General features: G+C 34.8%; 1 protein-coding gene and 1 long non-coding RNA gene across 4 annotated transcripts in view; one reads left to right on the plus strand and one right to left on the minus strand.

Annotated features, from left to right (window-relative positions):
* The window catches only part of LOC126739835 (potassium voltage-gated channel protein Shab), a 130,235-nt gene that overhangs the window by 90,524 nt on the left and 13,454 nt on the right, over positions 1 to 26,257 (plus strand). Inside the window, exons 7-12 of the mRNA XM_050445687.1 lie at positions 7,193 to 7,368; positions 7,426 to 7,584; positions 14,330 to 14,428; positions 14,555 to 14,803; positions 14,855 to 15,154; positions 15,261 to 15,447. Coding sequence (XP_050301644.1) covers positions 7,193 to 7,368; positions 7,426 to 7,584; positions 14,330 to 14,428; positions 14,555 to 14,803; positions 14,855 to 15,154; positions 15,261 to 15,447 — 1,170 coding nt within the window. The remainder of the gene's footprint in view (positions 1 to 7,192; positions 7,369 to 7,425; positions 7,585 to 14,329; positions 14,429 to 14,554; positions 14,804 to 14,854; positions 15,155 to 15,260; positions 15,448 to 26,257) is intronic.
* Positions 25,309 to 26,257, minus strand: part of LOC126740026 (uncharacterized) — an 11,355-nt gene continuing 10,406 nt past the window's right edge. For all 3 annotated transcript variants that reach the window (XR_007661793.1, XR_007661791.1, XR_007661778.1), the window contains exon 3: positions 25,309 to 25,496. This is a non-coding gene — a long non-coding RNA (uncharacterized LOC126740026). The remainder of the gene's footprint in view (positions 25,497 to 26,257) is intronic.

A 26,257-nucleotide genomic window follows, 5' to 3' on the forward strand; every position in this document is an offset into this window, starting at 1 on the left:
CAAATGATTTATTTTAGCAGCATATTATTATATTCTTATATTCGTGTATATACTTTCATTCCCAAAAAATTAAAAAAAATCTAGTAGTATTTATTGTATTATTAACAAACTTAACAATTAACAAATATTATTATAATTAATCATAAATAATGGGACATAATCAACAAGTCCGAAACGGAATTGCACTTCAAATTGAAAATGTGATAGAGCGAGCCGTAGATGCAACAAAATTGAGCACAACAACGATCGCAAATATAAAGAAGAATGGGATCAGGATTACGCTGCTCATATATTTTCCAAGCAAAAGACCGCAAAAACCAAATCTACAACATATTTGAAAAGTAGAATTCGGCACGAGCAGTAGATGTAACAAAACCCAGCTTACAAAAATTGTGAATAATGGTATAAAATTATTTTAACTCACTGGGAAAAATTTAAATACTGACAACTTAATTTACTTGTTCATGAAAAAAAATGCTGCTTGAAGGAATATGTTAACACATTAAAATGAAAATACCATTCCAAAAAATAAAGCATACAAATTAAAAAAAAAACCCGCCATATTGTATTACCAAGTTAATGAAATCGCAACGATATGATTGAATACTTAAACGACGATCATAAAATAAAATGTGCTAGTACAAAAAAACCTTAATCAATTTCGTCAGTATTGTCAGAGTCAGAATTGAAATCAGAGATATTGTCTTCGTCAGTCGTCATCACAAGTGGCAGAATGTCATCAGGCATCACACACTTGTATTGCCTCCCAAGCCTTTTCAATTACCTTTTCTGTATGAAAAATATATTTTTGCCAATGATCTATAGAAATTTCGTTCATTACCCTTTCCCATGTAATCAGAACTTCTGAAGGTGACCCCTTAAAATTGGAAATATATTGATCATATTTTCGTTTACATTCCGACCATACCATTTCAATTGCATTAAACTGAAATTTTGTGTCCTAAAGGTATTCATCAGGGAAGTACTTTTTTTCACTAGGGCAGTTTCTGCGTGCAATACTCCATATTTTATCTTGCATGGCTTTTTCTGGAAAGCCAATATTGTTTTTCTTCAACCATTCGGTCAGTCTCTGCTTTGTCCAAGATTTTCTCGGGATTTCTTCTAATAAACCAGAATGGTAACTTGCATTGTCCATGATTGTAAATGACTTTGGAGGAAGATTTGGAACCAGCTAAGTTTTAAACCAGTTTTTCCTGTTCATATTGTCATGATAATCTCCCGTCTTTAATCCACTCTTGAATATTAAATTTGCACCCTTGATGAAGCCATCTTTGGTTCCGGCGTGAACCACAATATAACGATGACCTTAAAAATAAAAGATAATTCAATTCTCTTCTTTTAGAAATCATTCTTCCAAAACATAAATTTAATATAATTAATAAGTAATGTTCCATGCACATACGAGTAGTGTATAGAGTTAAATTCCCTTATATTGTCTTAGAGAGAAATTATATGAAACTATGAAACAGATGAAATTATGAAGTTAGAGGGCCTTTACAAGGGCAATAGTTTTTATTCAAAAAAAAATCTAAAAAGATAACCAGATAATTTTTACCTTCACTGGTTTTCCTTGAATCCGTGTGCTTTGGCTCTTGCCAGCTACTACAAAATGATCCCTTGCTAAAAATCCACGTCTCGTCAATGAAAACTGGAGTAAAACCTTCCGGACCTATACATTTCTATTTTTGATATACTCCCTTAACAAATTGATTCTTTTATGAACAATATTTGGCAAGTCCATCAAATATTTTCTGTTATTTAATTTTTTTCACTTGAAGCCTATACTATTGATCCATCTTCTTAAGGAGTCGATGGAAAACTCAAAATATTCAATTTCTTCCCTGAACTTTTCTCTTATTGTTGCCAATATTACATATTCTTTTCTGGCGTACATAGAATAAATTGTGTCCCGAATTCTATGTTTCAAATATGTTGTAATTTTGGTTTTTGCTGTCTTTGCTTGGAATATATACGGGCTGCGTAATCCTGATCTGATTTTATCCCATTCTTTATATTTGCGATCGTTGTTGTGCTCAATTTTGTTGCATCTGCGGCTCGCTGTATCACATTCTCAATTTGAACTGCAATTCCGTTTCGGACTTGTTCCTTTTCCAGTTGAAAAAAAAACAATATATTTAAAATCATCAGCTGCGATTGTTGATTATACCTATTATATCTTTTTTTAGGCATTATCTAACACTTTTCGAAATAACTTTCAAGAACAAGTTGACAAACCAATATTTTTGATTGACAGTGCGGATATTTCACATAACCTAGTATATAAAAGATGAATAATTATCAGACACCAATTTTTTTCAAAAGTTTGTTGTCGCCGCTGTTTGGAATATGCTAAACAAAGATAAACAAAAATTACGTCATTACAAATGGGTATAATTTCGACTTTATAATTTAAATAGATATGACGCTCTGTTTATTAATATTATTTTATTACATTTAACTTTTCTTTTGTGATAAAGGAGTTACATAAAAAAAAGATTGAAAATTCTATCAAATTACACCAATTTCAATATTAATTTCTAGAGTATGGCTAAGCGAAGGTATCCCAATTGCGAATTATATTCACGAAATATTACTGGGATTTGTTTTGTTGTTAATTTTCATGGACTTATTTAAAATTTAATTTAATAAAACCATTTTTCTACTAATTTTTTTTCACAGTTTTCTTCAATTACAATATTTAATTATGTTAGTATAACCTATTTGTTAAAATTTGTCCATATAAATAGATTTTTTTTATACTTTTTATATGATTACGCATTTGCATATCCTTTTCTGTTGAAGGGCAATCGTCAATTGGGAAAGGATAAAGATAATTCAAAGGGTAAATTGCATTTGATAATGAATTGCTTTATTAACAGATATTAAAAAACATTAAGCATAATAAAATATTTTTAATATTACTATTTATTATTATTTTTTCAATGATATTTTTTTACCAAACATTTATTGAAATATTTTGGAAACCACTGGACAGATTAACCTAAAATTTGGCGTACTCTTATTATTTGGGATGAGAAACACGAATATAATATCTATTTTGCCATTGCCACATACAACAACATTGAGTGATTAAAAAGGTCATAACTTTTTTGACCTCCCTGTACGTACATTTGCGAGTGAAAATAATAAAACAGCATTTAATTCTAGTCAAAAAAGGTATACTTCTTTTATCTCCAAAAAATGGACCATTATCGAAATAAACGCATTTTTTTATTAGGTTACGTATGAACACTTAATCTAAAATTTAATTAACAACGATAAAATTAGAAAAGGCTGTTGATTATAGTAATTGTTCAAAATGTTCACCATCCACTAGGACACATTGTCTAATTCTTTTCTTTAAATTTTGCCTGACTCCAAACAACGATTCTTCTTGGGCCCTGATGGTATTGACTCCTTCCACAATCTTTTGCCACAATTCCTGACGGTCATTTATTTTATTTTTATATACAAGTGATTTCAAGTAGCCCCAGAAATAAAAATCTAAGGGATTAAGATCGAGACTACGCGCAGGCCACAGATATTCACTACCTCTACCAATCCATTTATGAGGATAAATTTCGTCCAAGTAATTTCTGACTTGCAGTGAATAATGTGCCGGTGCACCATCGTGCATATACCAACTGTCACGTCTTAAATTTAGGGGCACATCTTCTAGAAGAATGGGTAGATCATTCCTCAAGAAATTTAGATAACGTTCTCCATTAAGCTTAGCTGGCAATTCAAACGGTCCCACAATACAATCCCCAAAGATACCACACCAAATATTTTAGTAGTAGTAGTAGTAGTAGTAGTATTTATTAATAATAATATACATACAATGCATTATTACAAGTCAAGTCACTTACTTACAAATAAGGATAAAAGATAAAATACAAATTAACAAGTTTTGCCCAAAAGCAGATAAAATATAACATCTAATCACAATATTTGCACTAAACTTAAAACACTTAACATACATTCTTATTAAGACAATATTAACATATAAGATTAAAATTAAAATTGTGATGAGAAGTACTCCTCAAATGAGTAGAATGCACCCCTCAAAAGATGCATTTTTATTTGTTTTTTAAACTGCGGAAGGCTAAGAGATTTAATGTTTGTTGGAAGGCAATTATAAAATTTTGGTGCAAAGTATCTGGTTCCATTTCTTGATCTCTCAAGCCGGCTAAACTCAGGCACTAGCTCATTACGATTCCTAGTTTCATAATTATGAAATTGTAGGTGGGTTCTATAGTGATCCAGATTTTGGTGAACACGCAACAGGCACTGCATAATGTACACGGACGGCAAAGTTAATACTTTAAGCTTCCGAAAAGATTCCCTACAGTCATCTTGGGAACCCTGACCAGTCACAATACGAATACACTTTCTCTGCAGCCCAAATACTTTATCTATATGGCAGGAATGACCCCATGTCAGTATGGCATAAGTTAGCTGTGAGTGAAAACTACTATGATATGCTGTAAGTAAGACCTGCAAGGAAGTAATTCCCGCTAGATTTCTAAAGAGGAATAACAGATTGGACAGTTTACTAGACAGTTTGACTATATGTTGTTCCCAAGTCAATCCTGGATCAAGGTGAACACCAAGAAACTTAGCCTCATCTGAACAGCTTCCAAAAGCAGGATGCTCAGTCAATGTATTGTGCCGCAAAGTAAAATTAAGTGTTTGTGACTTTGAACTATTGAGAGACAGACGATTTGCCAAGAACCATTGAAAGAGGTTATTCTCCGGGGTCTGGAGATCTAAATTAATGATATTTGAAGGGTGATAACTTTGATAGTAAGTTGTGTCGTCAGCAAACAGAACAGTGCTAACAGAGCCCCCCTGTGAAAAGGCCAGATCATTTATGTAGATAAGAAATAGTATGGGTCCCAATAAATAGATGGGTTCCACCCCTGTGGAACTCCATATTTCAAAGACTTAATATCAGACTTATTCTGATTAAAGACAACAAACTGAACTCTATTCGACAGGTATGACTCAAGCATCTTAATTGCTTCCCGGTGAAAATTGTAGGCTTCCAGTTTTTTTAGAAGAATGCTATGTGTCACACAGTCAAAAGCCTTTGTGAGATCCAGGAACGAGGCCAAGGTATCAAGAAACTTTTCAAATCCTTCCAGGATATTACTTGTAAAATGGTCTATAGCTAAAGTTGTTGTCCTGTTTTTCCTGAAGCCAAATTGAGTTACTGCAAAGAGCTGATTTGACTCAAAATAGTCATTAATCTGGTTTTTTAAGATTCGTTCATGCACTTTAGACAGAATAGGTAAGAGGGAGATGGGACGATAACTATTATAGTCATCAGCAGATCCTTTACCTTTAAAAAGAGGTACAACTTTTGCAGTTTTAAATGCTGCTGGAAAAATGCCAGTGAGTATTGAGTGGTTGATTAATTTAGTTAAGGGAATGATAATTTCATTTTTTATAGCTTTGATAATTTTTGTGTTCATTCCATCAGAGTCTTTACTGTGGCTGTTTTTTAATTCATCAATGGCTTCCATGACCTCATTAGGGCTAGCTGTTCTAAACTCTTATTCTAATAAGTTCTCTCTATAATAAGTTCTCTATTTATTGAAAGGTCATGTTGAAAATGGTGTTCTTGGAAAGCATGAGGATTTTCCATCTAATAGATATGATTGTTACGCCAATTAAAAACACCTCTCCTTGTGAACGTGGCTTCATCCGTAAATAAAATGTTATTACAAAAAAATGGATCATTCAATTGGCGCTCTCTTAAAAATTGACTGAATTGGAGTCTTGCAGGAAAGTCTTGAGGAAGAAGATTTTGAACTGGAGTGAAATGTTTGATGGATTTTCGATAACACGAACCAAAATTTCATCTTCCATATCTGCTCCGATTATCTTTGGTCTTCCCGCATTTACGTTTTTTGAACGAAATGAGCCCGTTTCGCCTAATCTATCGTACAACGCTTTAAATGTTTGATGATTTGGCTGCCTTCTATCCGGATACAGATCTAAATAACGCTGCGCTGCTCTTCGACTACGAAAATGTTCTTGAGCATATACACATCAAAAAAGTTATGACCATTTTAATCACTCAATGTTGTTGTATGTGGCGCCATCTAGTGCTAATGGGAAAATAGATATCATATTCGTGTTCCTCATCCCAAATAAAAAGAGTACGCCAAATTTTAGGTTAATCTGTCCAGTGGATTCCAAAATATTTCAATAAATGTTTGGTAAAAAGTTAGTTTTAACACCCTGCAGAACGAAAACCAATAACATTTTGCTAAGCGATATTGAGCTCAAACGGCTTATTTTCATGTCAGGTATCCTACATTAACCTATGTCCAATTAATTACGGGACACCCTGTATAAGAGAAATGACACCAGGAATATTTTTTTAAGAAGAAAATAAAAATATATACTTTTTCTTTTAGACAGAAGGCCGACAAATTTCTAAGAAATTGGTTAACGTCATGTAATGTTTATGTTAATGTTAGGATCAATTATTACAATTTTTAAAGAAAACTACTCATCAAAAATCAAAATTTCCGTTTTTTTTCTTAAGGGTTTATCTTTTCATGACTTTTATGTACAAGATAATTTGGATAGTTTGTCCTCTTAAGCATTTTCAGAAATGTTAATGAAAAATTTATTTTTCCTACTTAATTTTGAGTATGAAGTAATCACATGAACTCGTCTTATCAATTAATCGTTTCAAATTGTTACTTCACAAATAAATAATTGTGATTTAATATTTAAACAAAATAAATCGTTAATAGTTATAGTTGCCTTTTATTTGTTGAAAATATCCAAAAAAACTACACAGTTTTACTACAAATCACCAAAAAAAAAAAAAAATACACAAAAATTCGATATCTGCAAATTTGTATTTCTAATATTTTATTGACTTTGGTTGAATAACTTAGAGGAAAGAGATTTATCGAAAAAATTTCTAATCTATGAACAAAAAAATCGTATAAAGTAAATTTTTATTTAGTATTTACATTACCTAATTTAAATTAACTATAAAAAAAAAACACTACAAAAATAAACAAAAAATTAGGGCTACAGAGTAGCATCAATATTTATCAATTTTCAACTTCTGCGAGGACAAAAATCGTACCAAAAAAAAAGCCATCCAAATTAAAATATATCGGGCAAAACTGACATTATTTAGGTCACAACATTTCACACGCCGATGGGAACAGCACTGAAGGGGACTCAACGACTGGTGCTGGCGGAAGAAACCCTTCCCAAACCGGCACCGGCTGCTACAAGAACTTCGAGCATTTCCCAAATAGTAATAGGGATAGAAGTAACTCTTCCATGACACCTTGTCTTCCTACTGGAGAGGTAAGTACTTTTCCGCGAAGAAAAAAATATCCCATTTTCTTATTCATATTCTTGTAGGGTCATCCTCCTGTGTCTTCACCTATAACCAGACGGCGTCAGTTACTAGACCTAAGCGCATCCAATTCTTTGGAAGAAGAGAGATCCATGATGGCGCCGCTTGCGCAAGACGAGACACAACTTCTTCCTGGATCTCCCATGGGTTATATATCACCTTCAGTAAGTACTAGAAAAGCATCACAGAATATCACCATCCAGCTATATTTAATAAAAGGAGTCTACGACGCTTCAACCAGTATATTGTGGAAAAACTCGTAGGGGAGGTTGGGGCAAGTGAGACACCTTAAGGCTCTGCGGCGTATAACTTACTAAGTTTTAGAAATAAAAAAACTTTCATCGTTTGTAACACGAGTTTAATTGGTTTCAAACTAATATAACCTTAAAAATAAACTAAACATTAACTCTTTGGAAAAATATCAAACTTAAAACAAAAAAAGAAAAATGACTCTCTTGCCCCAAGTTATAGGGGTAAATGAGTCACCCACATGGGGCAAGTGAGTCCGAATGCTAATTAATCAACGACAATTGTCAGAAACGTAAAATTGTACCTGGCTTATTATCGGAACAATCATCATATAACCAGGCACCACATTACATGCACATTATCCATTCTTCATAACAAGTGTCCTTGTAGGTCTCATGACAGTAAATGCATAATGTGTTTTTCTCTTCGTCCGACATTTTTTTTTATGTTGTGTTGTTTCTCTTCTGCTCTTGACGTGGCACTTTACTTCTTTTGCTTAGAAATTCCTTCTTTTATATTTTTTCCATTGCTAGTACTTGTCCCTGTTTACTTGCTTAGCTTTCACTGGTTTTAACTTTTCTTCCAATTGATCTTTGTAAGGAGAACTGGTTATTATTTTAGATCCTTCTATGCGCCTAGATTTGGATTTGGTATTTTCTTTCTTTTGAGAGGGTTTTGAAACTGGGCTTAAAGTGGAAACTGAAACATCAATCAATCAATCAATCAATTTATTAATGCCAATATACAAAATAGTATTCACACAAGTCAAGAATTAAAAGTTACAAAAGCAAAAACAAAGTTAAAAAATAGGGTGACTGTTTATAAAAATTAATAATAAAATTTTTCCTAAAACACTACATAAAACTCATTAAAATCAAAACACAATTATTGATATACATACTATGCATAATATACAATCACAATATGTCTTAAATGAAATGCAATATATAGGTAGGTTCTCAACCTCACAGATAGAATGTGAAGTTTGAAAACTCCTCAGTTGAATAGAAGGCATTAGAGACTAGAATTTGTTTTATTTTATTCTTAAAACGTTCCAAATCTAAATCCACATAGTCGGTAGGAAGTTTATTATATAACTTAATAGCTAGAAATCCGGAACCACTCTGACACCTTGTTAAGCGTTGGTAAATTGGAACTAGCTTATTTATGTTTCTAGTACCATATTTGTGTATATCACCATGTACTTTATACCGATCCCTATTCCTGTGTACCCATAAAAGATTTTGCAATATATATACGGAAAGTAGGGTAAGTATTCCCTTCATAGAGAAAACAGATCTACAATCCTCCCTGCAACCCAGCCTACCCAAAATTCTGATTGCCCTTCTTTGTAGTGAAAACAACATTTTTGTTTGTGGGGCATAACCCCACGCTAGAATAGCATATGTGGCTATGGGATGGAAGGTGCCAAAATAGGCTGTTCTTAAGCCAGATTCAGATAAACATCCAGCTAGGCGACGAAGGGCATATATAGATGTTTTAAGCCTTCCGGCAACAATATTAATGTGGGAATTCCAGTGAAGTAGAGGATCCAATAAAAATCCTTTGATATGTCAGCTGGTCTCAGAGTAAAAATAACTTTGTTGGTCTTGTCTGGGTTGAGATGCAATCGGTTCATGTTAAACCATTCCTGAATTCCCCCCTGCAATACTCTCAATTTCCTCTCATATAACTACATGATGTTTGCTCTTGTTCAAAATTGTTTACTAATTCTTTAGAAGCACTCTGGATATCTGGATATATATTTTCTCAACAAGACTTCATCACTTATTACGGGACCCTCGGCGGGATTAATGTTTTCTGTCCTACATTCCTTTTGAAGAATGTTCTCGGCTGGCGCAAAGTCACTGTCTTGAAACACATCTGGATTATATGGGTAGATTCCTATTTTTTCAAAACCCTTAATAATATTTATTGGTGTAAAAGCCTTAATAAGCGCATTTTTAATAGGAGCCATATCATATTCTGTGATCCTAGAGCCTGGATGAATTGTAAGCCAGGGATCCATTTCTCCTGCCAGATAGGTTTTAAATAGTCCAAAGAAACTTACGTCCAGCGGTTGCAACTTATTTGATGTGTGAGGAGGTAAGGTTATAATAGAAACTCCTGATTTTCTAGCCAGGTTTACTAAATTAATGGACTTATGACTTGAATGTCCATCTAGTATCAGTAGACTCGGACAATATGTTATTGTTTTGGTGCAACCTATAAAAAAATTTAAAAATTTGATAAATAGGTCAGCATCCATCCAGCCTGATGGAGCAGGAAATCCTACTGCTCCAGGAAATGAACCGCTAAAAAAACCAGGATTCATTCGAACACCAGGGAAGACCATAAATGGTGGAATAAACGTACCTGTAGCGCTGACACAACAGCTAATAAAGTTGTATTTTTTCTCTCTCTAAAGAAGTTAATCTTCCCATTTGCTTTCTTCCCTTTTCAGCTAAAATTTTTCCCGGTTTTTGAACGCAGGTAATCCCCGTCTCATCACAGTTAAAAATCCGATGCGGCGGAAAATTAAACTTGTCCAAGGTCTTTTTTAAGTTTTGAAAAAATCATTAACCCTACATTTGGAAAATCCTGTTACTCTTGCAATGCTGGTTGCTTCAGGTCTTCGAATGGAGAGGATTTTCTGACGATTTAAAAATGAGCTCACCCAGTCTTTTGCTGCAAGTTTTCGATCTTTATTAAAAGGATGACTTATATGATTGGCTTCGGCAAATTGAAATGCAATCCTTCGAAGAACTGTGGTCGAAAGTCCATAAAACAGTTTTTCCAACAAAATTATGTGTTTACATAATTCCTTTTCTATTTTTTCAGTGAATACGGGTTTGAACCTGCCGTGGTTTATAAGTGGAGTGAGCTGTCGACGCTTTAATCGTGATCGTTCTTAAAATATAAAAAATTAAATCTTGAAAAGACAGATAAATGTTGCAACATTCTAAGCATAACGCGGTATTAAGCAAATATAAGATTATGGTATGCACTTCATACAATATTAAGAAAATGCCTTTGAATTGGGGAAAATTCTTATTGATTTCGCTTAAAATATTATAAAACAACACGCAAAATTTAAAAAATGTTAATATTTACCTTAATTTTAGTAATTTTCAGCTAAATGCTTAAGGACACAATACGCGCTAATAGACATGTACACTACACTGATCATTGTCGTGCTATGATGCCGGTTGCTCGACATATTTCTAGAAACGCACTTGCCCCCTATGATTCACTTGCCCCACTCTCCCCTATCTTAGAAGGTGCTAATTCAAAGATATTGAGGTCAATACATTTCTCACACAAAGAATAAAGACAGCTAGTAGAAATTCTAGAGAAGCCTCAATTTGGTAGAAATACGGTCCTTTTTTTCACAGTTAGATACTATAAAGAAGTATGGAGAGAGATAAGTAGCGGTTAGAAGATGTTGGCAATATTTTCTCTTGCTCCTTATTAACGGAAGGTGATGTCTGCCCTATCAGTATATCATACCAAAATGCAGTTTTTATTAATAATTTTTTGATGTTTGTAATATCGAGGTTTGGCATGTGCAAAATGAGTTCTACATTATATTTTTTATCTGTTTATGACCACCAAATTCAACTTAATTAAAAGCCTGTTGGTTGCTCAGTGAATTCATGCGATGGTGGTCCAGATCTCTTTGGCATCGAGGATAATTTAAAGCTAATTGACTTCTAAGACAAATTTCTATGAGTGAAATGTGTCCTTTTTTATTTAGTTTTCGTGAATTTATTAGCCTGTTTCTTGGGAAAATGTTTCTAGTGAATGGCTATTTCAGAATCATCTCCCAACATGTATGTTTGGAAAAATATCCTATAGAAGTCGTTCTTGACATATTAATGGCCATATAATGCTCCCTCTACCACCTTCATTTCATTTATTAATCTTTTTTTTATATCAGACTTAGAATATTGAAAAGCTAGAATTAGCATTGCCGTGGAACTATGGGCAGTTTGTTTGCTTGCAACATCTCTGATGCAATTATGCCAAATGCTTATGTAGAAATGGCAAAAAAAACACTTTATAATATCATAAAAATTTGTCACTTATTTTAACAGGGCAAAATAATACTATTCCTATGAAGCATTTTCTCCATAAAAAATGATAAGATACTCTATAAAGAATTCAACATTCAAAGTTTAATAATAGATAACGTCCCTATATTAGAGAAAAGGAAACAACATCGCAACGCCGCTCGATCGCATTATTTATTCCACCGACACAAGTAATCTTTACCAGTGACGTCGTCAAAGAATATTTACATGATAAATATTTATTATTAATTATGCTTTAAATTATAAACAATATTATCAATGATGAACTCTTTTGCGTTTTTTTAACGTACTTCATTAGAGTAAAGGTACTTATCTAATAAAAAGCATTTATATGGAAATTAAATATTTTATACTTATTATAGATTTCTTAATAAGTTTTTATAAGACTATTGTAGAATTCATCCGATGAGTATGGACAGATCTCCAAAATCAGGTTTTTCGTTACTTGCTTAAATTTATTTAAGTGTACCTAGTTGTTTTGTGGTTTCGGGTATTGCATTAAAAAGTTTTATGGCATTAGTCATATAGCCCTTATGGGTCAGACTAAGCTGGTGTTGTGAAAGTAAGAGATTTCCCCCATATCTGGTGTCATATAAGTGCCTACTATTTACTGTGCTAAATCTAAAAGAGTGTGTTTTAGCAAACATCAGACATTGGTGAATGTATAGACCAGGCATTATCATGATTTTTAAATTTTTGAAAAAAGGTCTACAACTATCTATTGGTTTTTTTTTTAGAATTTTTGAGTGCCGATTTTTGCAACTTAAATGCTCTCTGCCAGGCAGCCGAGTTACCCCAAAATAACAGTCCATATGACAACTTTGATTGAAAAAGTCCCATATACGCCGTTCTACATACTACTGGAGGCGTCAGTTGAACAATTCTGTGCAACAGAAAAAGAACCGACGATAGTTTTATTGCCAGATCTATTATATGGCTCTTCCATGATAATTTATTATCTAGATAAACACCCAGAAATTTGATCGCGTCTATTCTCTGATGTCTTTCCCTTAAAGAGTGAGTCTGTACAGACATCACCTCTGAGAAGTGGGCGGGTAATTCATTTACATAAAGTAAAAACAGAAGAGGACCCAAGATTGATCCCTGAGGCACCCTTGTTGTTATTGGAAGTATGGAGGATGTTCTTCCTCCACAAGTCACCACCTGCTGACGCTCACAAAGGTAGTACTGGATAAGTTCCAGGCAAATGCCCTGGATACCATAAAAATCCAACTTGCTCAATAAAATGTTATGCGAGACACAGTCGAACGCTTTTGAGAGGTCGCAGAAAATTGCACTCACTGTCTTGCCCCCCTCAAATGCATCAACCAGGTAGTCTACCATTACCCTGAGTGCATCAGCAGTGGATCTTCCTTTTCGAAAGCTTTTTTAAATATAGAAACAACTTTACTTATTTTAAGCTTTTGTGGAAATGTACCAGATGAAAAACATTTGTTTATTATTAGAGATAGTGGTAGGGCCAAACCATTTGGAAGTTGTTTCAATATTTTATTGCTCAAACCAAAGATGTCTTGAGCAGAACTATTAAACACTATTAAACACTTAAACTTTTTAAAAGATCAATGACCTCTATTTCGATAACAGGTGAGAAATACTGTTAAATTCTTATGTACATATTTTGCTGTAAATTGTTATTAGATTTTTGCAGTGTATTTGTAATTGAGTCAGCTATATTCACAAAGAATTTGTTAAACTCATCGGGAGTTACATTACATTTCGAATTAGTAGGATCGTAACAGTTACGTTACAGTTAATTATCCTAACAGTTCACGAAAACACTGAAATGACTTAAGTTTTTTTGAAAAAAAATTACATCTTTTACCCGCGATGTTGCCATTTCAAATTTTTTTGGAAATGGTTTTAAGAATAAAAATGTAAATGATTTTTTTGCTTTGAACTTGTTCTTTTTCCGCTTAGAAAAAACTATATCTATTTTTACTTTTTACTTTTAATCCAAAACTTAACATCAATTAGTTAAATTAACATTATTATATGTGTTGATATATAGCTAAAAATTTCCTCGAGAGTCGATGAATATGTTTCTAGAGAGTCGATGAATATGTTTCTAAACAAAACACCCCCCTTGCACCTGTGCACATGTTGAACTCAAACAAAGTTGTTGTTTACTAATTATAGCCTTTCAATGTTTTTCAATGTTTTCAATTCTAAGATATTAGAAAATCTAGGTTTAATAGAATTTTGCTATATTTGCTTTTCAGAAATTTGTCACCGACTTCTTCAGGTTGTTGTATAAAAATTATTTCAGTTTACTAGATGTGCATCCTACTAAGGAAGATTTGAATTGATCAAATCCAGATGAATGTAATCTGATTCTGATGCTAGGCTTGGGTGATCTCCTGAACTTTTTGGACTTACTTAATGTTAGCTATCCTAGCGATTTTACCAAATTTAATTAATTCCTATCTAATTTTAAAGAGAAAGAATAATTATTAAGCAAATTATTTATATCTTTAACATCTTTTTTTTATAATTAACGAGAAAAAAATTTTATTTTTCTATTATTTCTTTCTATTTCTCTTTAAAGGTTGGGAGTAAAACATCAGAAAATACCAAAAATAAGACAGTAAATGAGAAATTGGAGGAGATTCCTAGCGAGTTTGAATGCTGCTTCTGTAACACCAAGGTAATTTTCATTTCATTTTTTACACTGTTCTTCATTTAGATTAGGCATGTCCGAGCATGTGTTCGTCCGTAGCATTCACCGTCAATATTTCAGTTGTGTAGCAAATTGGGTTGTTTTTCTGACCAGGACTATAAAGATTTCGTGGATGCCGAAAGTTTGATGCCGCTAGCCACCAGTGATTTTCGCCAGCCAGTATGCCTCGAGATGAGAACAATGGAATTGGAAGCAATGCGCGAAAAAGCTAATAATTTATTTTTGGAAACGTACCGGGAAGAAAACGCCGTTGTTCCTATAAGGGCAAATGGAGGCGATCTTGCCAGTATGGATAGTTCAGATACGTTTGCTACTTGCACAACATTTCCGTCTAATTCACAGGTGATAAAAAATTTTTTGTTCATCAACTGCTACTGGCTTTCTTGATTTTAGGCTGATCTAACCGCAGATATCCTAGATTCAACCTTGTTAGCATTAGATAGCAGCAATCTCTACATAAATCCCTTAGACAAGTCTACAGAGAGTAGTCCCGCTATTCCGCCAATTCCTTCACAAAATCAACGCATGCCTTCAGTTAAAAAGTCTGCTAGTGGCGATACAGCACTGCGAAGCCTCGGCTCCACACCGGTGGATGAAAAATTAACCTTTCGCCCCTTACAAAATGTTGAAAGAGGTAGTAGAAGCAGCTTGGATGGCTCGCCTGGTCCGAAGAAACAGAAGACGCGTTTTCAGGTTCGTAAAGCACAATAATAATAATGACAATAAACGTCTTTTTATTTCAAAAATTACATAGAATGACATAATTGTAACAGACGGTGAGATTCATTATTATTTGTAGTTGAGGAAGTCGTCGGTACGGGAAGCAGGATTTCTTTTCCAAATACCACGGCCCCATTCACGATCTGAAGGACAACGCTGTTCACAGGATAGTCTGGAAAAGAGAAGCAAAAGCAAAGGTTTGGCTTCAGCCGCTCGCATATTAAATCATCATTTATTTGGAGAAAGTCCTGGAAGTCCGAGATCAGGTAAAATCATTTCGGTAGGCCTGGAGAGCATAGCAACGATTAATCGGAAGTAAAAACTCAACATTTCTATTTATTCAGTGAATTTCATCCTGATTACCATGTATCATGTTCCCAAACAAACTACTGAATTTTACTTATAATAATAATAGACAGTTTATGTTTCTTCATAAGATTTACATATGCTCACATCTAAATAAGTTTAACATACCGGGTGGTGCGTCGCCGAGCGGAACATAGGAAATCCCATGTAAATTTTAAAGGGGTCAATTATTGGCTTCCCTGTACATTTTACAGAAAAAATGTAAGATAACTTTTTGAAGAGACCAATCTGGCAAACCCTCGTGCAAAATTTCAAAAGATTTTAATAAGCGAATCTTCAATTATTTCAATTCCCATTTCCAAACGCGCGCCAGATACAAACACGGAATCCTGACACAAAAGAGAGCAGGACCAGGGCTACTGATTTACCAGAGATGTCAGTATCAACAAGAAATAACATAAATTATTTTCAGTGCACTAAATATTATTTTGTTTAGATGAAAGAACTATTTTTATTGAATTTTACAACCCAAATATCCTAAATTTAGTATTTATTAATTTTGGACACAATATTGTAGGAAAATTACTTTTTAAAAATGTCTTTCTTATGTAAAGGTATAGACAAAAGGTCATGTCTGCGAATATTTTTATTGTGAACGTCAATACGATATTCAGTATTGGCCATAATAGTTGGAACTTTTGAAAATTTATTATATTTTGTGTGCCTTTTAATAAGCATTTTTTTTTTCTTTTATAAAGTTGTACACGAAAAATTAGTGTTAAATAATTTAAATGTTGACAAAAATTTAGCACCAGTAGCAGTTCGGAATAAAAATTTTAAAAAAGCTGGACAAAATACTTGGAACTAAATGATTTTTATTCAAAAACGACATAAAACATAACTTATTGAAACCATAATATTATAATTAATATTTGGTATGGTAACCCTTAGCATTAATTACTGCCTGCATTCTTCTGGGCATTGATTCAATCAAATTTTCAATTATTTATCTGTCAATGTGAGTCCAGGCTTCAACAAGCTTATGAAATAGTTCATCAGCATTTTTGACTATTCCAGATGCCCGAATTTTGCGATCCAGATGTTCCCATAAATTTTCAATCGGGTTTAAGTCTGGACTCTGGGCCGGCCACTTTAAAACTGTGATCTTTTCTGGGTCCAGCCATTCTTTTACCAATTTTGACGAATGTTTTGGATCGTTATCATGCTGAAATACAAAATTTACTGGCATATACTCAAATGTGTAAGGCTCCATTATATTTCGCAAAATATCCCGATACATAAATCGATCCATTTTCCCCACAATTTTATGTATTGGCCCAGTACCATACCAAGAGAAGCATCCCTATACTATCACATTACCACCTCCATGTTTAACCGTAGGTCGGATAAACTTTTTCTTGAGTCTTTCACCTTTCGGTCGTCTTACATGAAGTATTTCATCACTAGAAAACAGATTGAACTTAGATTCGTCACTGAATAGCACTTTTTTCCAATCTTGTATAGTCCAGTTAAGATGATCCATTTCAAATTGTAGGCGGAACCAGAACACAATCGCCTTCTTATTGTTCTTGCAGAGATATTGGAAGGCTCACCTTCATTAAATTTTTGTAAAATTTTGGAGGATGACAAAAATGGGTCATTCTGGGAAATATTTAAAATTCGCCTATCTACACGGGCAGTCGTGGTTTTAGGTCTTCCAGTGCTTTTACCTGGTACCACATTTCCAAATATACGATATTTCTTAATTATCCGTGACACGGTGCTCTTAGGAACGTTTAGTCTTTGAGCAATATTACGTAGTAATATTACGTAGGATAGAATTAATGAGTCGCATGAAATTTTTTGTTTCTTTTGACAAATAAGATCTATGCTTGTAAAGTTTTTTATCATTGAAAATCCTGTCTTAAGACAACTTGTAATGTTTTCTGTGAACTTTAGCTTGACGTCTATCATTAGGCCTAGATTTTTAGTTGAGACATGAAAAACGATAAGTTCTCCATTAAGAATTAGTTGGACATGATCCAAAACCCCTTCTGCTATTATCACTACAAAATAACATTGCCACGCTGTTGGTTGGATTTCATGAATTTAAGAGAATGATCTATCGAGACTCTATTTACTAGAGCAAGGTCAGCATTCAAACAAAAATAGCTCTTTCAACATTACTAGCATTATATGACAAATATAATTTTGTGTCGTCCGCGTAGAGGTGGTATTTACAGAATTGCAATTGATCCATAAAATCCGACGTAAAAATGCTATACAACAAAGGAACCAGAATGCTACCTTGAGGGACGCCAGACCTTACTATAGCCACCCTAGACTTATCCTCTCCAATTAAAACTCGTCGTGTTCTATCACAATCGAAAAAAAAATGAATTTAGTAGCTGTAGTATTAAAACCAAAATAATGTAAAATATTAATCAAAAGTTCGTGATTTAGCATATCAAATGCTTTAGAGTAATCAAGCAGTATTAAAATCATTGCATCACCCTTGTCCAAACTGGCGACAACCTAATCGGTGACGTCAGTAAGAACGGTAAGCATTTTTACGTTTCCTAGACCGTGAACGCTACTGGTTGCCCTAACAGTCTAGGAAATGTAATGCGCATCCATGAACTCCGTTCCCTACACAGCGGTCAGCGTGTGCAACGTGGCGAATTTCTTATTCTGGCCCGTGTCAGTGCGTTTCCGTAACTAAGTAAGTAAAAGCGTTTTGAGTTACCCACGTGCAAGCCAGAAGGGTTTTTCGTGTATTTATTAGTTGTGTTTTGTGATTGTGATAGATATAGGCTGTGCAATATGAATCAAGACACAACACCAAATATGATTGAATTTATAAAGACGTTTGATTCGAATATTAGAGTAATTAAATCCGACGAATCCACACTTAGCCTACGAACCACCACCGAACAAGATCTCAATATTACTGCAAAAAAATGGATCAACAACTTTTCTAGAACTACTTGCACAGAATGGATTGTAAACTTATATGCTAAAATAAAAAAACTGCAATATCGAAAAGATTGGGTTTGTCAACATAATGCTAAAAATAAAGAAAGAGAAACAAGCAGCGTAAGAAATAGGAATAGGAACTGCGGCGCGAAAATATTTTAAGGTTAAAAAAGAAAACAAATTTTCAAGATGCAGGGACCATTTGCTTAAGGAGGGTCTAAACGCCATTATCGAGATAAGTTATAAGTGCTATTCCTACAATTAATTAAGTTATGACTGTTAATAAATAGTAAGCTAAAATAACACTTCAAATCTTGAAGATTTTTATATTGATAGCTGTTTTGTCCCGCGTATTTCTAGGGTTTAATTTTGTTATGTTGGCGACAGGCGGCCATTCGCGATAATTGGTAACGACAGGTCCGGACTTTTAATTTATAAATTTATAAATATGTAAAATTTAGAAACACCCTCAAATTATAAAAAAATATATTACTCTAGCAATTATTAAAGAACTAATAGCGCATTTGGAAACTTCAATCCAATAATTCTCAGTTGACGTGTTTTACAGAGGTCTATTATATTTTTTAAAACATTGGGGTGTTTTTAATTTTGTGGCCACCACTGTATACATATTTTTACAATTATTATTCTTTTGTTAAATAATAAATTAAAATTAGCTTAATAACGAACGTTACCATAAAATAATATTATTTTTTCTTGTGTTACTATGCTGTTTTGCTAATATTCTACAATAAGTAAATAAATAACAATAAAACAGTAGGAATAATCTATATTTTTATCACCTTTGTGACCTACATTAAATTATATAATACCAATCAATGTAAGCATCACTTTGTTGCACACGCTGTGTAGGGAACGGAGTTCATGGATGCGCATTACATTTCCTAGACTGCTGGCGCAACCAGTTGCGTTCACGGTCTAGGAAACGTAAAAATGCGAACGGTAACACAACTAAATCCCTTTCGAAATCCCGACTGTTTTTGTAATATAATTTTCTTATCAGTGACATAGGCGGTAATTTGTTTTTCCATTACTTTTTCCAAGATTTTTGAAAGGGCTTGTAAAATTGAAATTGATCTAAGTTAAGCCATAATTTAAGGGATTATTATTTTTAGGAAGTGGCAAAATAAAAGTAGACATTCAAGATTTTGGCAGGTAGGAGTTTAACAAAGAACTATTTATAATATGGGTGATAAATGGTATTATAAATGGGCAAAAAAGAATTATTAATGTTGTGTTTAAATTATCAGGCCCAAACGCCTTAGATTTAAGTTTAATAATTAAATTTGATACTAAATTTTCATCGACTGGTGTAAAAGAAAATAATGGTGGAAACTCCTGATTAGATTTATCGAAGTTAAAGGTTTCGTTTGTCGGAGGAGTAATATTAAAAGTTAAATGACTGAACCAGTCGTTAGTCGAAGTTTATCGACTTTTTTTAGATGTTTAAGAATTTGTTTAGATTTGTAATTTATTATAATCAACTCTCTCTCTAGAAAGCTCCTTCCATTTGTCAAGAGTAGTGCAGTTTTGAAATTTGTTATTTAAATAAGCCTTTTTTTCATCACGTATGGCAGTGGTAGTAACATTTCTTATCTGCTTATAATAGTTCCAATATTCCAAATTACTTGTCAAGCCCGATTTCTGTGATGCTTCATTATTTTTATATTATCAGTAATCCAAGGAGAGTAAGGTCTATTTTTACAAGTTTTAACAAGTTTTCAACATTTTTACAGTGTTTAACAGTAAGAAATGCGTGAATATCTAGTATATTAAGCATATGATTAGTGAGGATAGAAACTTTTTCTTCAATATCTTCAGTATCATAAATTTGATGCCAGGGTGCACTTTCTAGATCAATCTGAAAATTATCAAAGTTAATTCGTGTTAATGGTCTGTAAGAAAACGTATTGTTTTCGTTATTTCATTTATTTAGTTGTAGATTACAGTATGTTAAAAAATTATCCGATATATGTATATTCATAATACCAGAGTCAACTTATCCGAATTATAGCATATTAGATCGAGGAGAGTTAACGAACCATTAGAGACTCTCGTTGGTTCAGAAATATACTGTTTTAAATCAAAAGTATCAAGAATTCCATTTAAGTCATCAACCCTACTCGACTCCAACTTAACCCGTTTTTTCCCAAGTTTAAATAAATTAAAATTAACTGTTACGCCCGAGTTTTGCAAAACTTTTGAAAATTATATTTTTAGAAAAAAATCAAATTAACTAATTATATTTTTCTGTGAAAATTTGTTTTTTTGTTTCTAAAAATTGATGTTCCATTTTTGGAAAACTGGGAACACATGGGTGCATTAAAACCAACTTTATGAACAAAAGTCAAGTTTAATTTAAAAAATCATAATATAATTATTAAGTGGACACATGATAGTCTTTAAAACAAGCCTCATGTAAATTGAGGTTACATTTCTGACACATCTTAGTCGAGTTTTTGGGACATAGGGCGCACCTATTCTGTTTTGTGGCTGGAATAATCCAATGATTCAAACCATCGTACCTAATTTAATTATGGTTCCGAGCCCCTAACGGCTTTGATGTTTTAGGGCGTCCTCCAGTTGAAATAGGCCTTCCATATTTTCTTAAATATACCTACACCACTTCTCTTCGAAACTTTAAAAATCCACTTTTTCGCCATTTGGTTTAAGTCTGTAATACTGCCAGATGTTATGCATGCCAGAGTCCAAGCAAAATGCGAAAACACTCCACCACCATTTCTATGAACGAACCCCAATTCTATAGTTGTGTATATTTTGATCCATTCGGTCCACTCCACCCATATATTTATTGTATTGGCCGACTACAAAAGGCTGAGGAACCAGGCTTTTTTTTTTCTCACTGGAAATCCACCGACTAACTTGACCAACAGGATTCACCGGATCGCAACTACTTACAATTAAAACAGGACGATTATCATTCCATAAGGTAACTGTTATTTGAGAATTAGCGGCTGTAGAATAATCAAAGCTGTCTCTTGTACCCTTTATTTCTTGCATTTTATTGCGCAAAGGACAATTCTCTAATCTATTCCCGTAGATTGTACCTGTATATCCTACTCCGATCTTCTGGAGCGAATTGACTAATTTTAGGGAGGAAAAATATCTGTCGCCATAAATTTTAAATGGGACATTTTTTGGGAGATTCTCCAAAAGGGTCATCACTACAGATCCTTCCAATCCTAGGTCCATGTAGCGCCTATTTGCTTGTTTACTTTGATAGGGATTAAATTGTATTAGGTACCCAGATTTTTCACCCAAGGACCAAATTTTATAGCCGTACCTAATAGGTTTACCTTTTATGATTTGCCGCTGTTGTCAGCATGTAAGTATAATAGGTAAGAAGGTAGGTCAATTCCTTTTTCCTATTCCTAATGTCCACAGGATACACGGGGTTGCGTGCCAGACCGTTACGGGGTAACACTGTGTATTCCTTAAAAAGTGCTAGGGGGCTACGTGTCGGACCGTTACGAGGTAGCACCCTGCATTGGACATTATCCCATTATTCCTAGTGTCCACAGGATACACGGGGTTGTTCAATCATAAAAGGTAATCATAAACGGGGTTGATTCAGAACGAAGAAACTAAGACAAAACCGTTGGAATTTTCCCGATAGCTCCCATAGAAGCCGAGATATCGACCTTTAAAGTTTGGAATTTTTCATTTTTCGTGTATACCCCCCCGTATCGATTTTTTTCACCAAAAATTGATTTTTTTCGAAATCAAACTAAGTATACCAGCGTCTTATCTGGGTCACCTAGATTACGAAATCACTGGGTTATAACAGGATCCGAGCAGAACTAAGGGAATGAGAGCACTTTGAAAATCCTGAAAAAGTCGTTTTCGACATCCGTTTTTGAGGCCAAAAATGGGCATCAAAATGCCATATCTCGGCTATCGTAAAAGCTACGACTTTGCGGATAGTCTCGTTGGATTCAGAACGATGAAACTAAGACGAGACCGTTGGAATTTTCGCGATATCTCCCACAGAAGCCGAGATATCGACCTTCAAAGTTTGGAAATTTTCATTTCTCGGGTATACCCCCCCGTATCGAATTTTTTCACCCAAAATTGATTTTTTTCGAAATCAAACTAAGTATACCAGCGTCTTATTTGGGTTACCTAGATTACGAAAACACTGGGTTATGCCACGATCCGAGCAGAACTAAGGGAAAGGGAGCACTTTGAAAATCCTGAAAAAGTCGTTTTCGACGTCCGTTTTTGAGGCCAAAAATGGGCATCAAAAATGCCATATCTCGGCTATCGTAAAAGCTACGCCATATCTCGGCTATCGTAAAAGCTACGACTTTGCGGATAGTCTCGTTGGATTCAGAACGATGAAACTAAGACAAAACCGTTGGAATTTTCGCGATAGCTCCCACAGAAGCCGAGATATCGACCTTCAAAGTTTGGAAATTTTCATTTCTCGGGTATACCCCCCCGTATCGAATTTTTTCACCCAAAATTGATTTTTTTCGAAATCAAACTAAGTATACCAGCGTCTTATTTGGGTTACCTAGATTACGAAAACACTGGGTTATGCCACGATCCGAGCAGAACTAAGGGAATGGGAGCACTTTGAAAATCCTGAAAAAGTCGTTTTCGACGTCCGTTTTTGAGGCCAAAAATGGGCATCAAAAATGCCATATCTCGGCTATCGTAAAAGCTACGACTTTGCGGATAGTCTCGTTGGATTCAGAACGACGAAACTAAGACAAAACCGTTGGAATTTTCGCGATAGCTCCCACAGAAGCCGAGATATCGACCTTCAAAGTTTGGAAATTTTCATTTCTCGGGTATACCCCCCCGTACACAGAAGCCGAGATATCGACCTTCAAAGTTTGGAAATTTTCATTTCTCGGGTATACCCCCCCGTATCGAATTTTTTCACCCAAAATTGATTTTTTTCGAAATCAAACTAAGTATACCAGCATCTTATTTGGGTCACCTAGATTACGAAAACACCGGGTTATACCAGGATCCGAGCAGAACTAAGGAAATGAGAGCACTTTGAAAATCCTGAAAAAGTCGTTTTCGACGTCCGTTTTTGAGGCCAAAAATGGGCATCAAAAATGCCATATCTCGGCTATCGTAAAAGCTACGCCATATCTCGGCTATCGTAAAAGCTACGACTTTGCGGATAGTCTCGTTGGATTCAGAACGACGAAACTAAGACAAAACCGTTGGAATTTTCGCGATAGCTCCCACAGAAGCCGAGATATCGACCTTCAAAGTTTGGAAATTTTCATTTCTCGGGTATACCCCCCCGTATCGAATTTTTTCACCCAAAATTGATTTTTTTCGAAATCAAACTAAGTATACCAGCATCTTATTTGGGTCACCTAGATTACGAAAACACCGGGTTATACCAGGATCCGAGCAGAACTAAGGAAATGAGAGCACTTTGAAAATCCTGAAAAAGTCGTTTTCGACGTCCGTTTTTGACGCCAAAAATGGGCATCAAAAATGCCATATCTCGGCTATCGTAAAAGCTACGACTTTGCGGATAGTCTCGTTGGATTCAGAACGATGAAGCTAAGACAAAACCGTTGGAATTTTCCCGATAGCTCCCACATAAGCTGAGATATCGACCTTCAAAGTTTGGAAATTTTCATTTCTCGGGTATACCCCCCCGTATCGAATTTTTTCACCCAAAATTGATTTTTTTCGAAATCAAACTAAGTATACCAGCGTCTTATTTGGGTTACCTAGATTACGAAAACACTGGGTTATACCACGATCCGAGCAGAACTAAGGGAATGAGAGCACTTTGAAAATACTGAAAAAGTCGTTTTCGACGTCCGTTTTTGAGGCCAAAAATGGGCATCAAAAATGCCATATCTCGGCTATCGTAAAAGCTACGACTTTGCGGATCGTCTCGTTGGATTCAGAACGACGAAACTAAGACAAAACCGTTGGAATTTTCCCGATAGCTCCCACATAAGCTGAGATATCGACCTTCAAAGTTTGGAAATTTTCATTTCTCGGGTATACCCCCCCGTATCGAATTTTTTCACCCAAAATTGATTTTTTTCGAAATCAAACTAAGTATACCAGCGTCTTATTTGGGTTACCTAGATTACGAAAACACTGGGTTATACCACGATCCGAGCAGAACTAAGGGAATGAGAGCACTTTGAAAATCCTGAAAAAGTCGTTTTCGACGTCCGTTTTTGAGGCCAAAAATGGGCATCAAAAATGCCATATCTCGGCTATCGTAAAAGCTACGACTTTGCGAATAGTCTCGTTGGATTCAGAACGACGAAACTAAGACAAAACCGTTGGAATTTTCGCGATAGCTCCCACAGAAGCCGAGATATCGACCTTCAAAGTTTGGAAATTTTCATTTCTCGGGTATACCCCCCCGTATCGAATTTTTTCACCCAAAATTGATTTTTTTCGAAATCAAACTAAGTATACCAGCATCTTATTTGGGTCACCTAGATTACGAAAACACCGGGTTATACCAGGATCCGAGCAGAACTAAGGAAATGAGAGCACTTTGAAAATCCTGAAAAAGTCGTTTTCGACGTCCGTTTTTGAGGCCAAAAATGGGCATCAAAAATGCCATATCTCGGCTATCGTAAAAGCTACGACTTTGCGGATGGTCTTGTTGGATTCAGAGCGACGAAACTAAGACAAAACCGTTGGAATTTTCTCGATAGCTCCCACAGAAGCCGAGATATCGACCTTCAAAGTTTGGAAATCAAACTAAGTATACCAGCGTCTTATTTGGGTTACCTAGATTACGAAAACACTGGGTTATACCAGGATCCGAGCAGAACTAAGGGAATGAGAGTACTTTGAAAATCCTGAAAAAGTCGTTTTCGACGTCCGTTTTTGAGGCCAAAAATGGGCATCAAAAATGCCATATCTCGGCTATCGTAAAAGCTACGACTTTGCGGATAGTCTCGTTGGATTCAGAACGATGAAACTAAGACAAAACCGTTGGAATTTTCCCGATAGCTCCCACAGAAGCCGAGATATCGACCTTCAAAGTTTAGAAATTTTCATTTCTCGGGTATACCCCCCGTATCGAATTTTTTCACCCAAAATTGATTTTTTTCGAAATCAAACTAAGTAGACCAGCGTCTTATTTGGGTTACCTAGATTACGAAAACACTGGGTTATACCAGGATCCGAGCAGAACTAAGGGAATGAGAGTACTTTGAAAATCCTGAAAAAGTCGTTTTCGACGTCCGTTTTTGAGGCCAAAAATGGGCATCAAAAATGCCATATCTCGGCTATCGTAAAAGCTACGACTTTGCGGATAGTCTCGTTGGATTCAGAACGATAAAACTAAAACAAAACCGTTGGAATTTTCCCGATAGCTCCCACAGAAGCCGAGATATCGACCTTCAAAGTTTGGAAATCAAACTAAGTATACCAGCGTCTTATTTGGGTTACCTAGATTACGAAAACACTGGGTTATACCAGGATCCGAGCAGAACTAAGGGAATGGGAGCACTTTGAAAATCCTGAAAAAGTCGTTTTCGACGTCCGTTTTTGAGGCCAAAAATGGGCATCAAAAATGCCATATCTCGGCTATCGTAAAAGCTACGACTTTGCGGATAGTCTCGTTGGATTCAGAACGATGAAACTAATACAAAACCGTTGGAATTTTCCCGATAGCTCCCACAGAAGCCGAGATATCGACCTTCAAAGTTTGGAAATCAAACTAAGTATACCAGCGTCTTATTTGGGTTACCTAGATTACGAAAACACTGGGTTATACACTCTCACGAGATGTGT

Source organism: Anthonomus grandis, chromosome 1 (genome assembly GCF_022605725.1).
Source record: "Anthonomus grandis grandis chromosome 1, icAntGran1.3, whole genome shotgun sequence".
Lineage (NCBI taxonomy): Eukaryota > Metazoa > Arthropoda > Insecta > Coleoptera > Curculionidae > Anthonomus > Anthonomus grandis.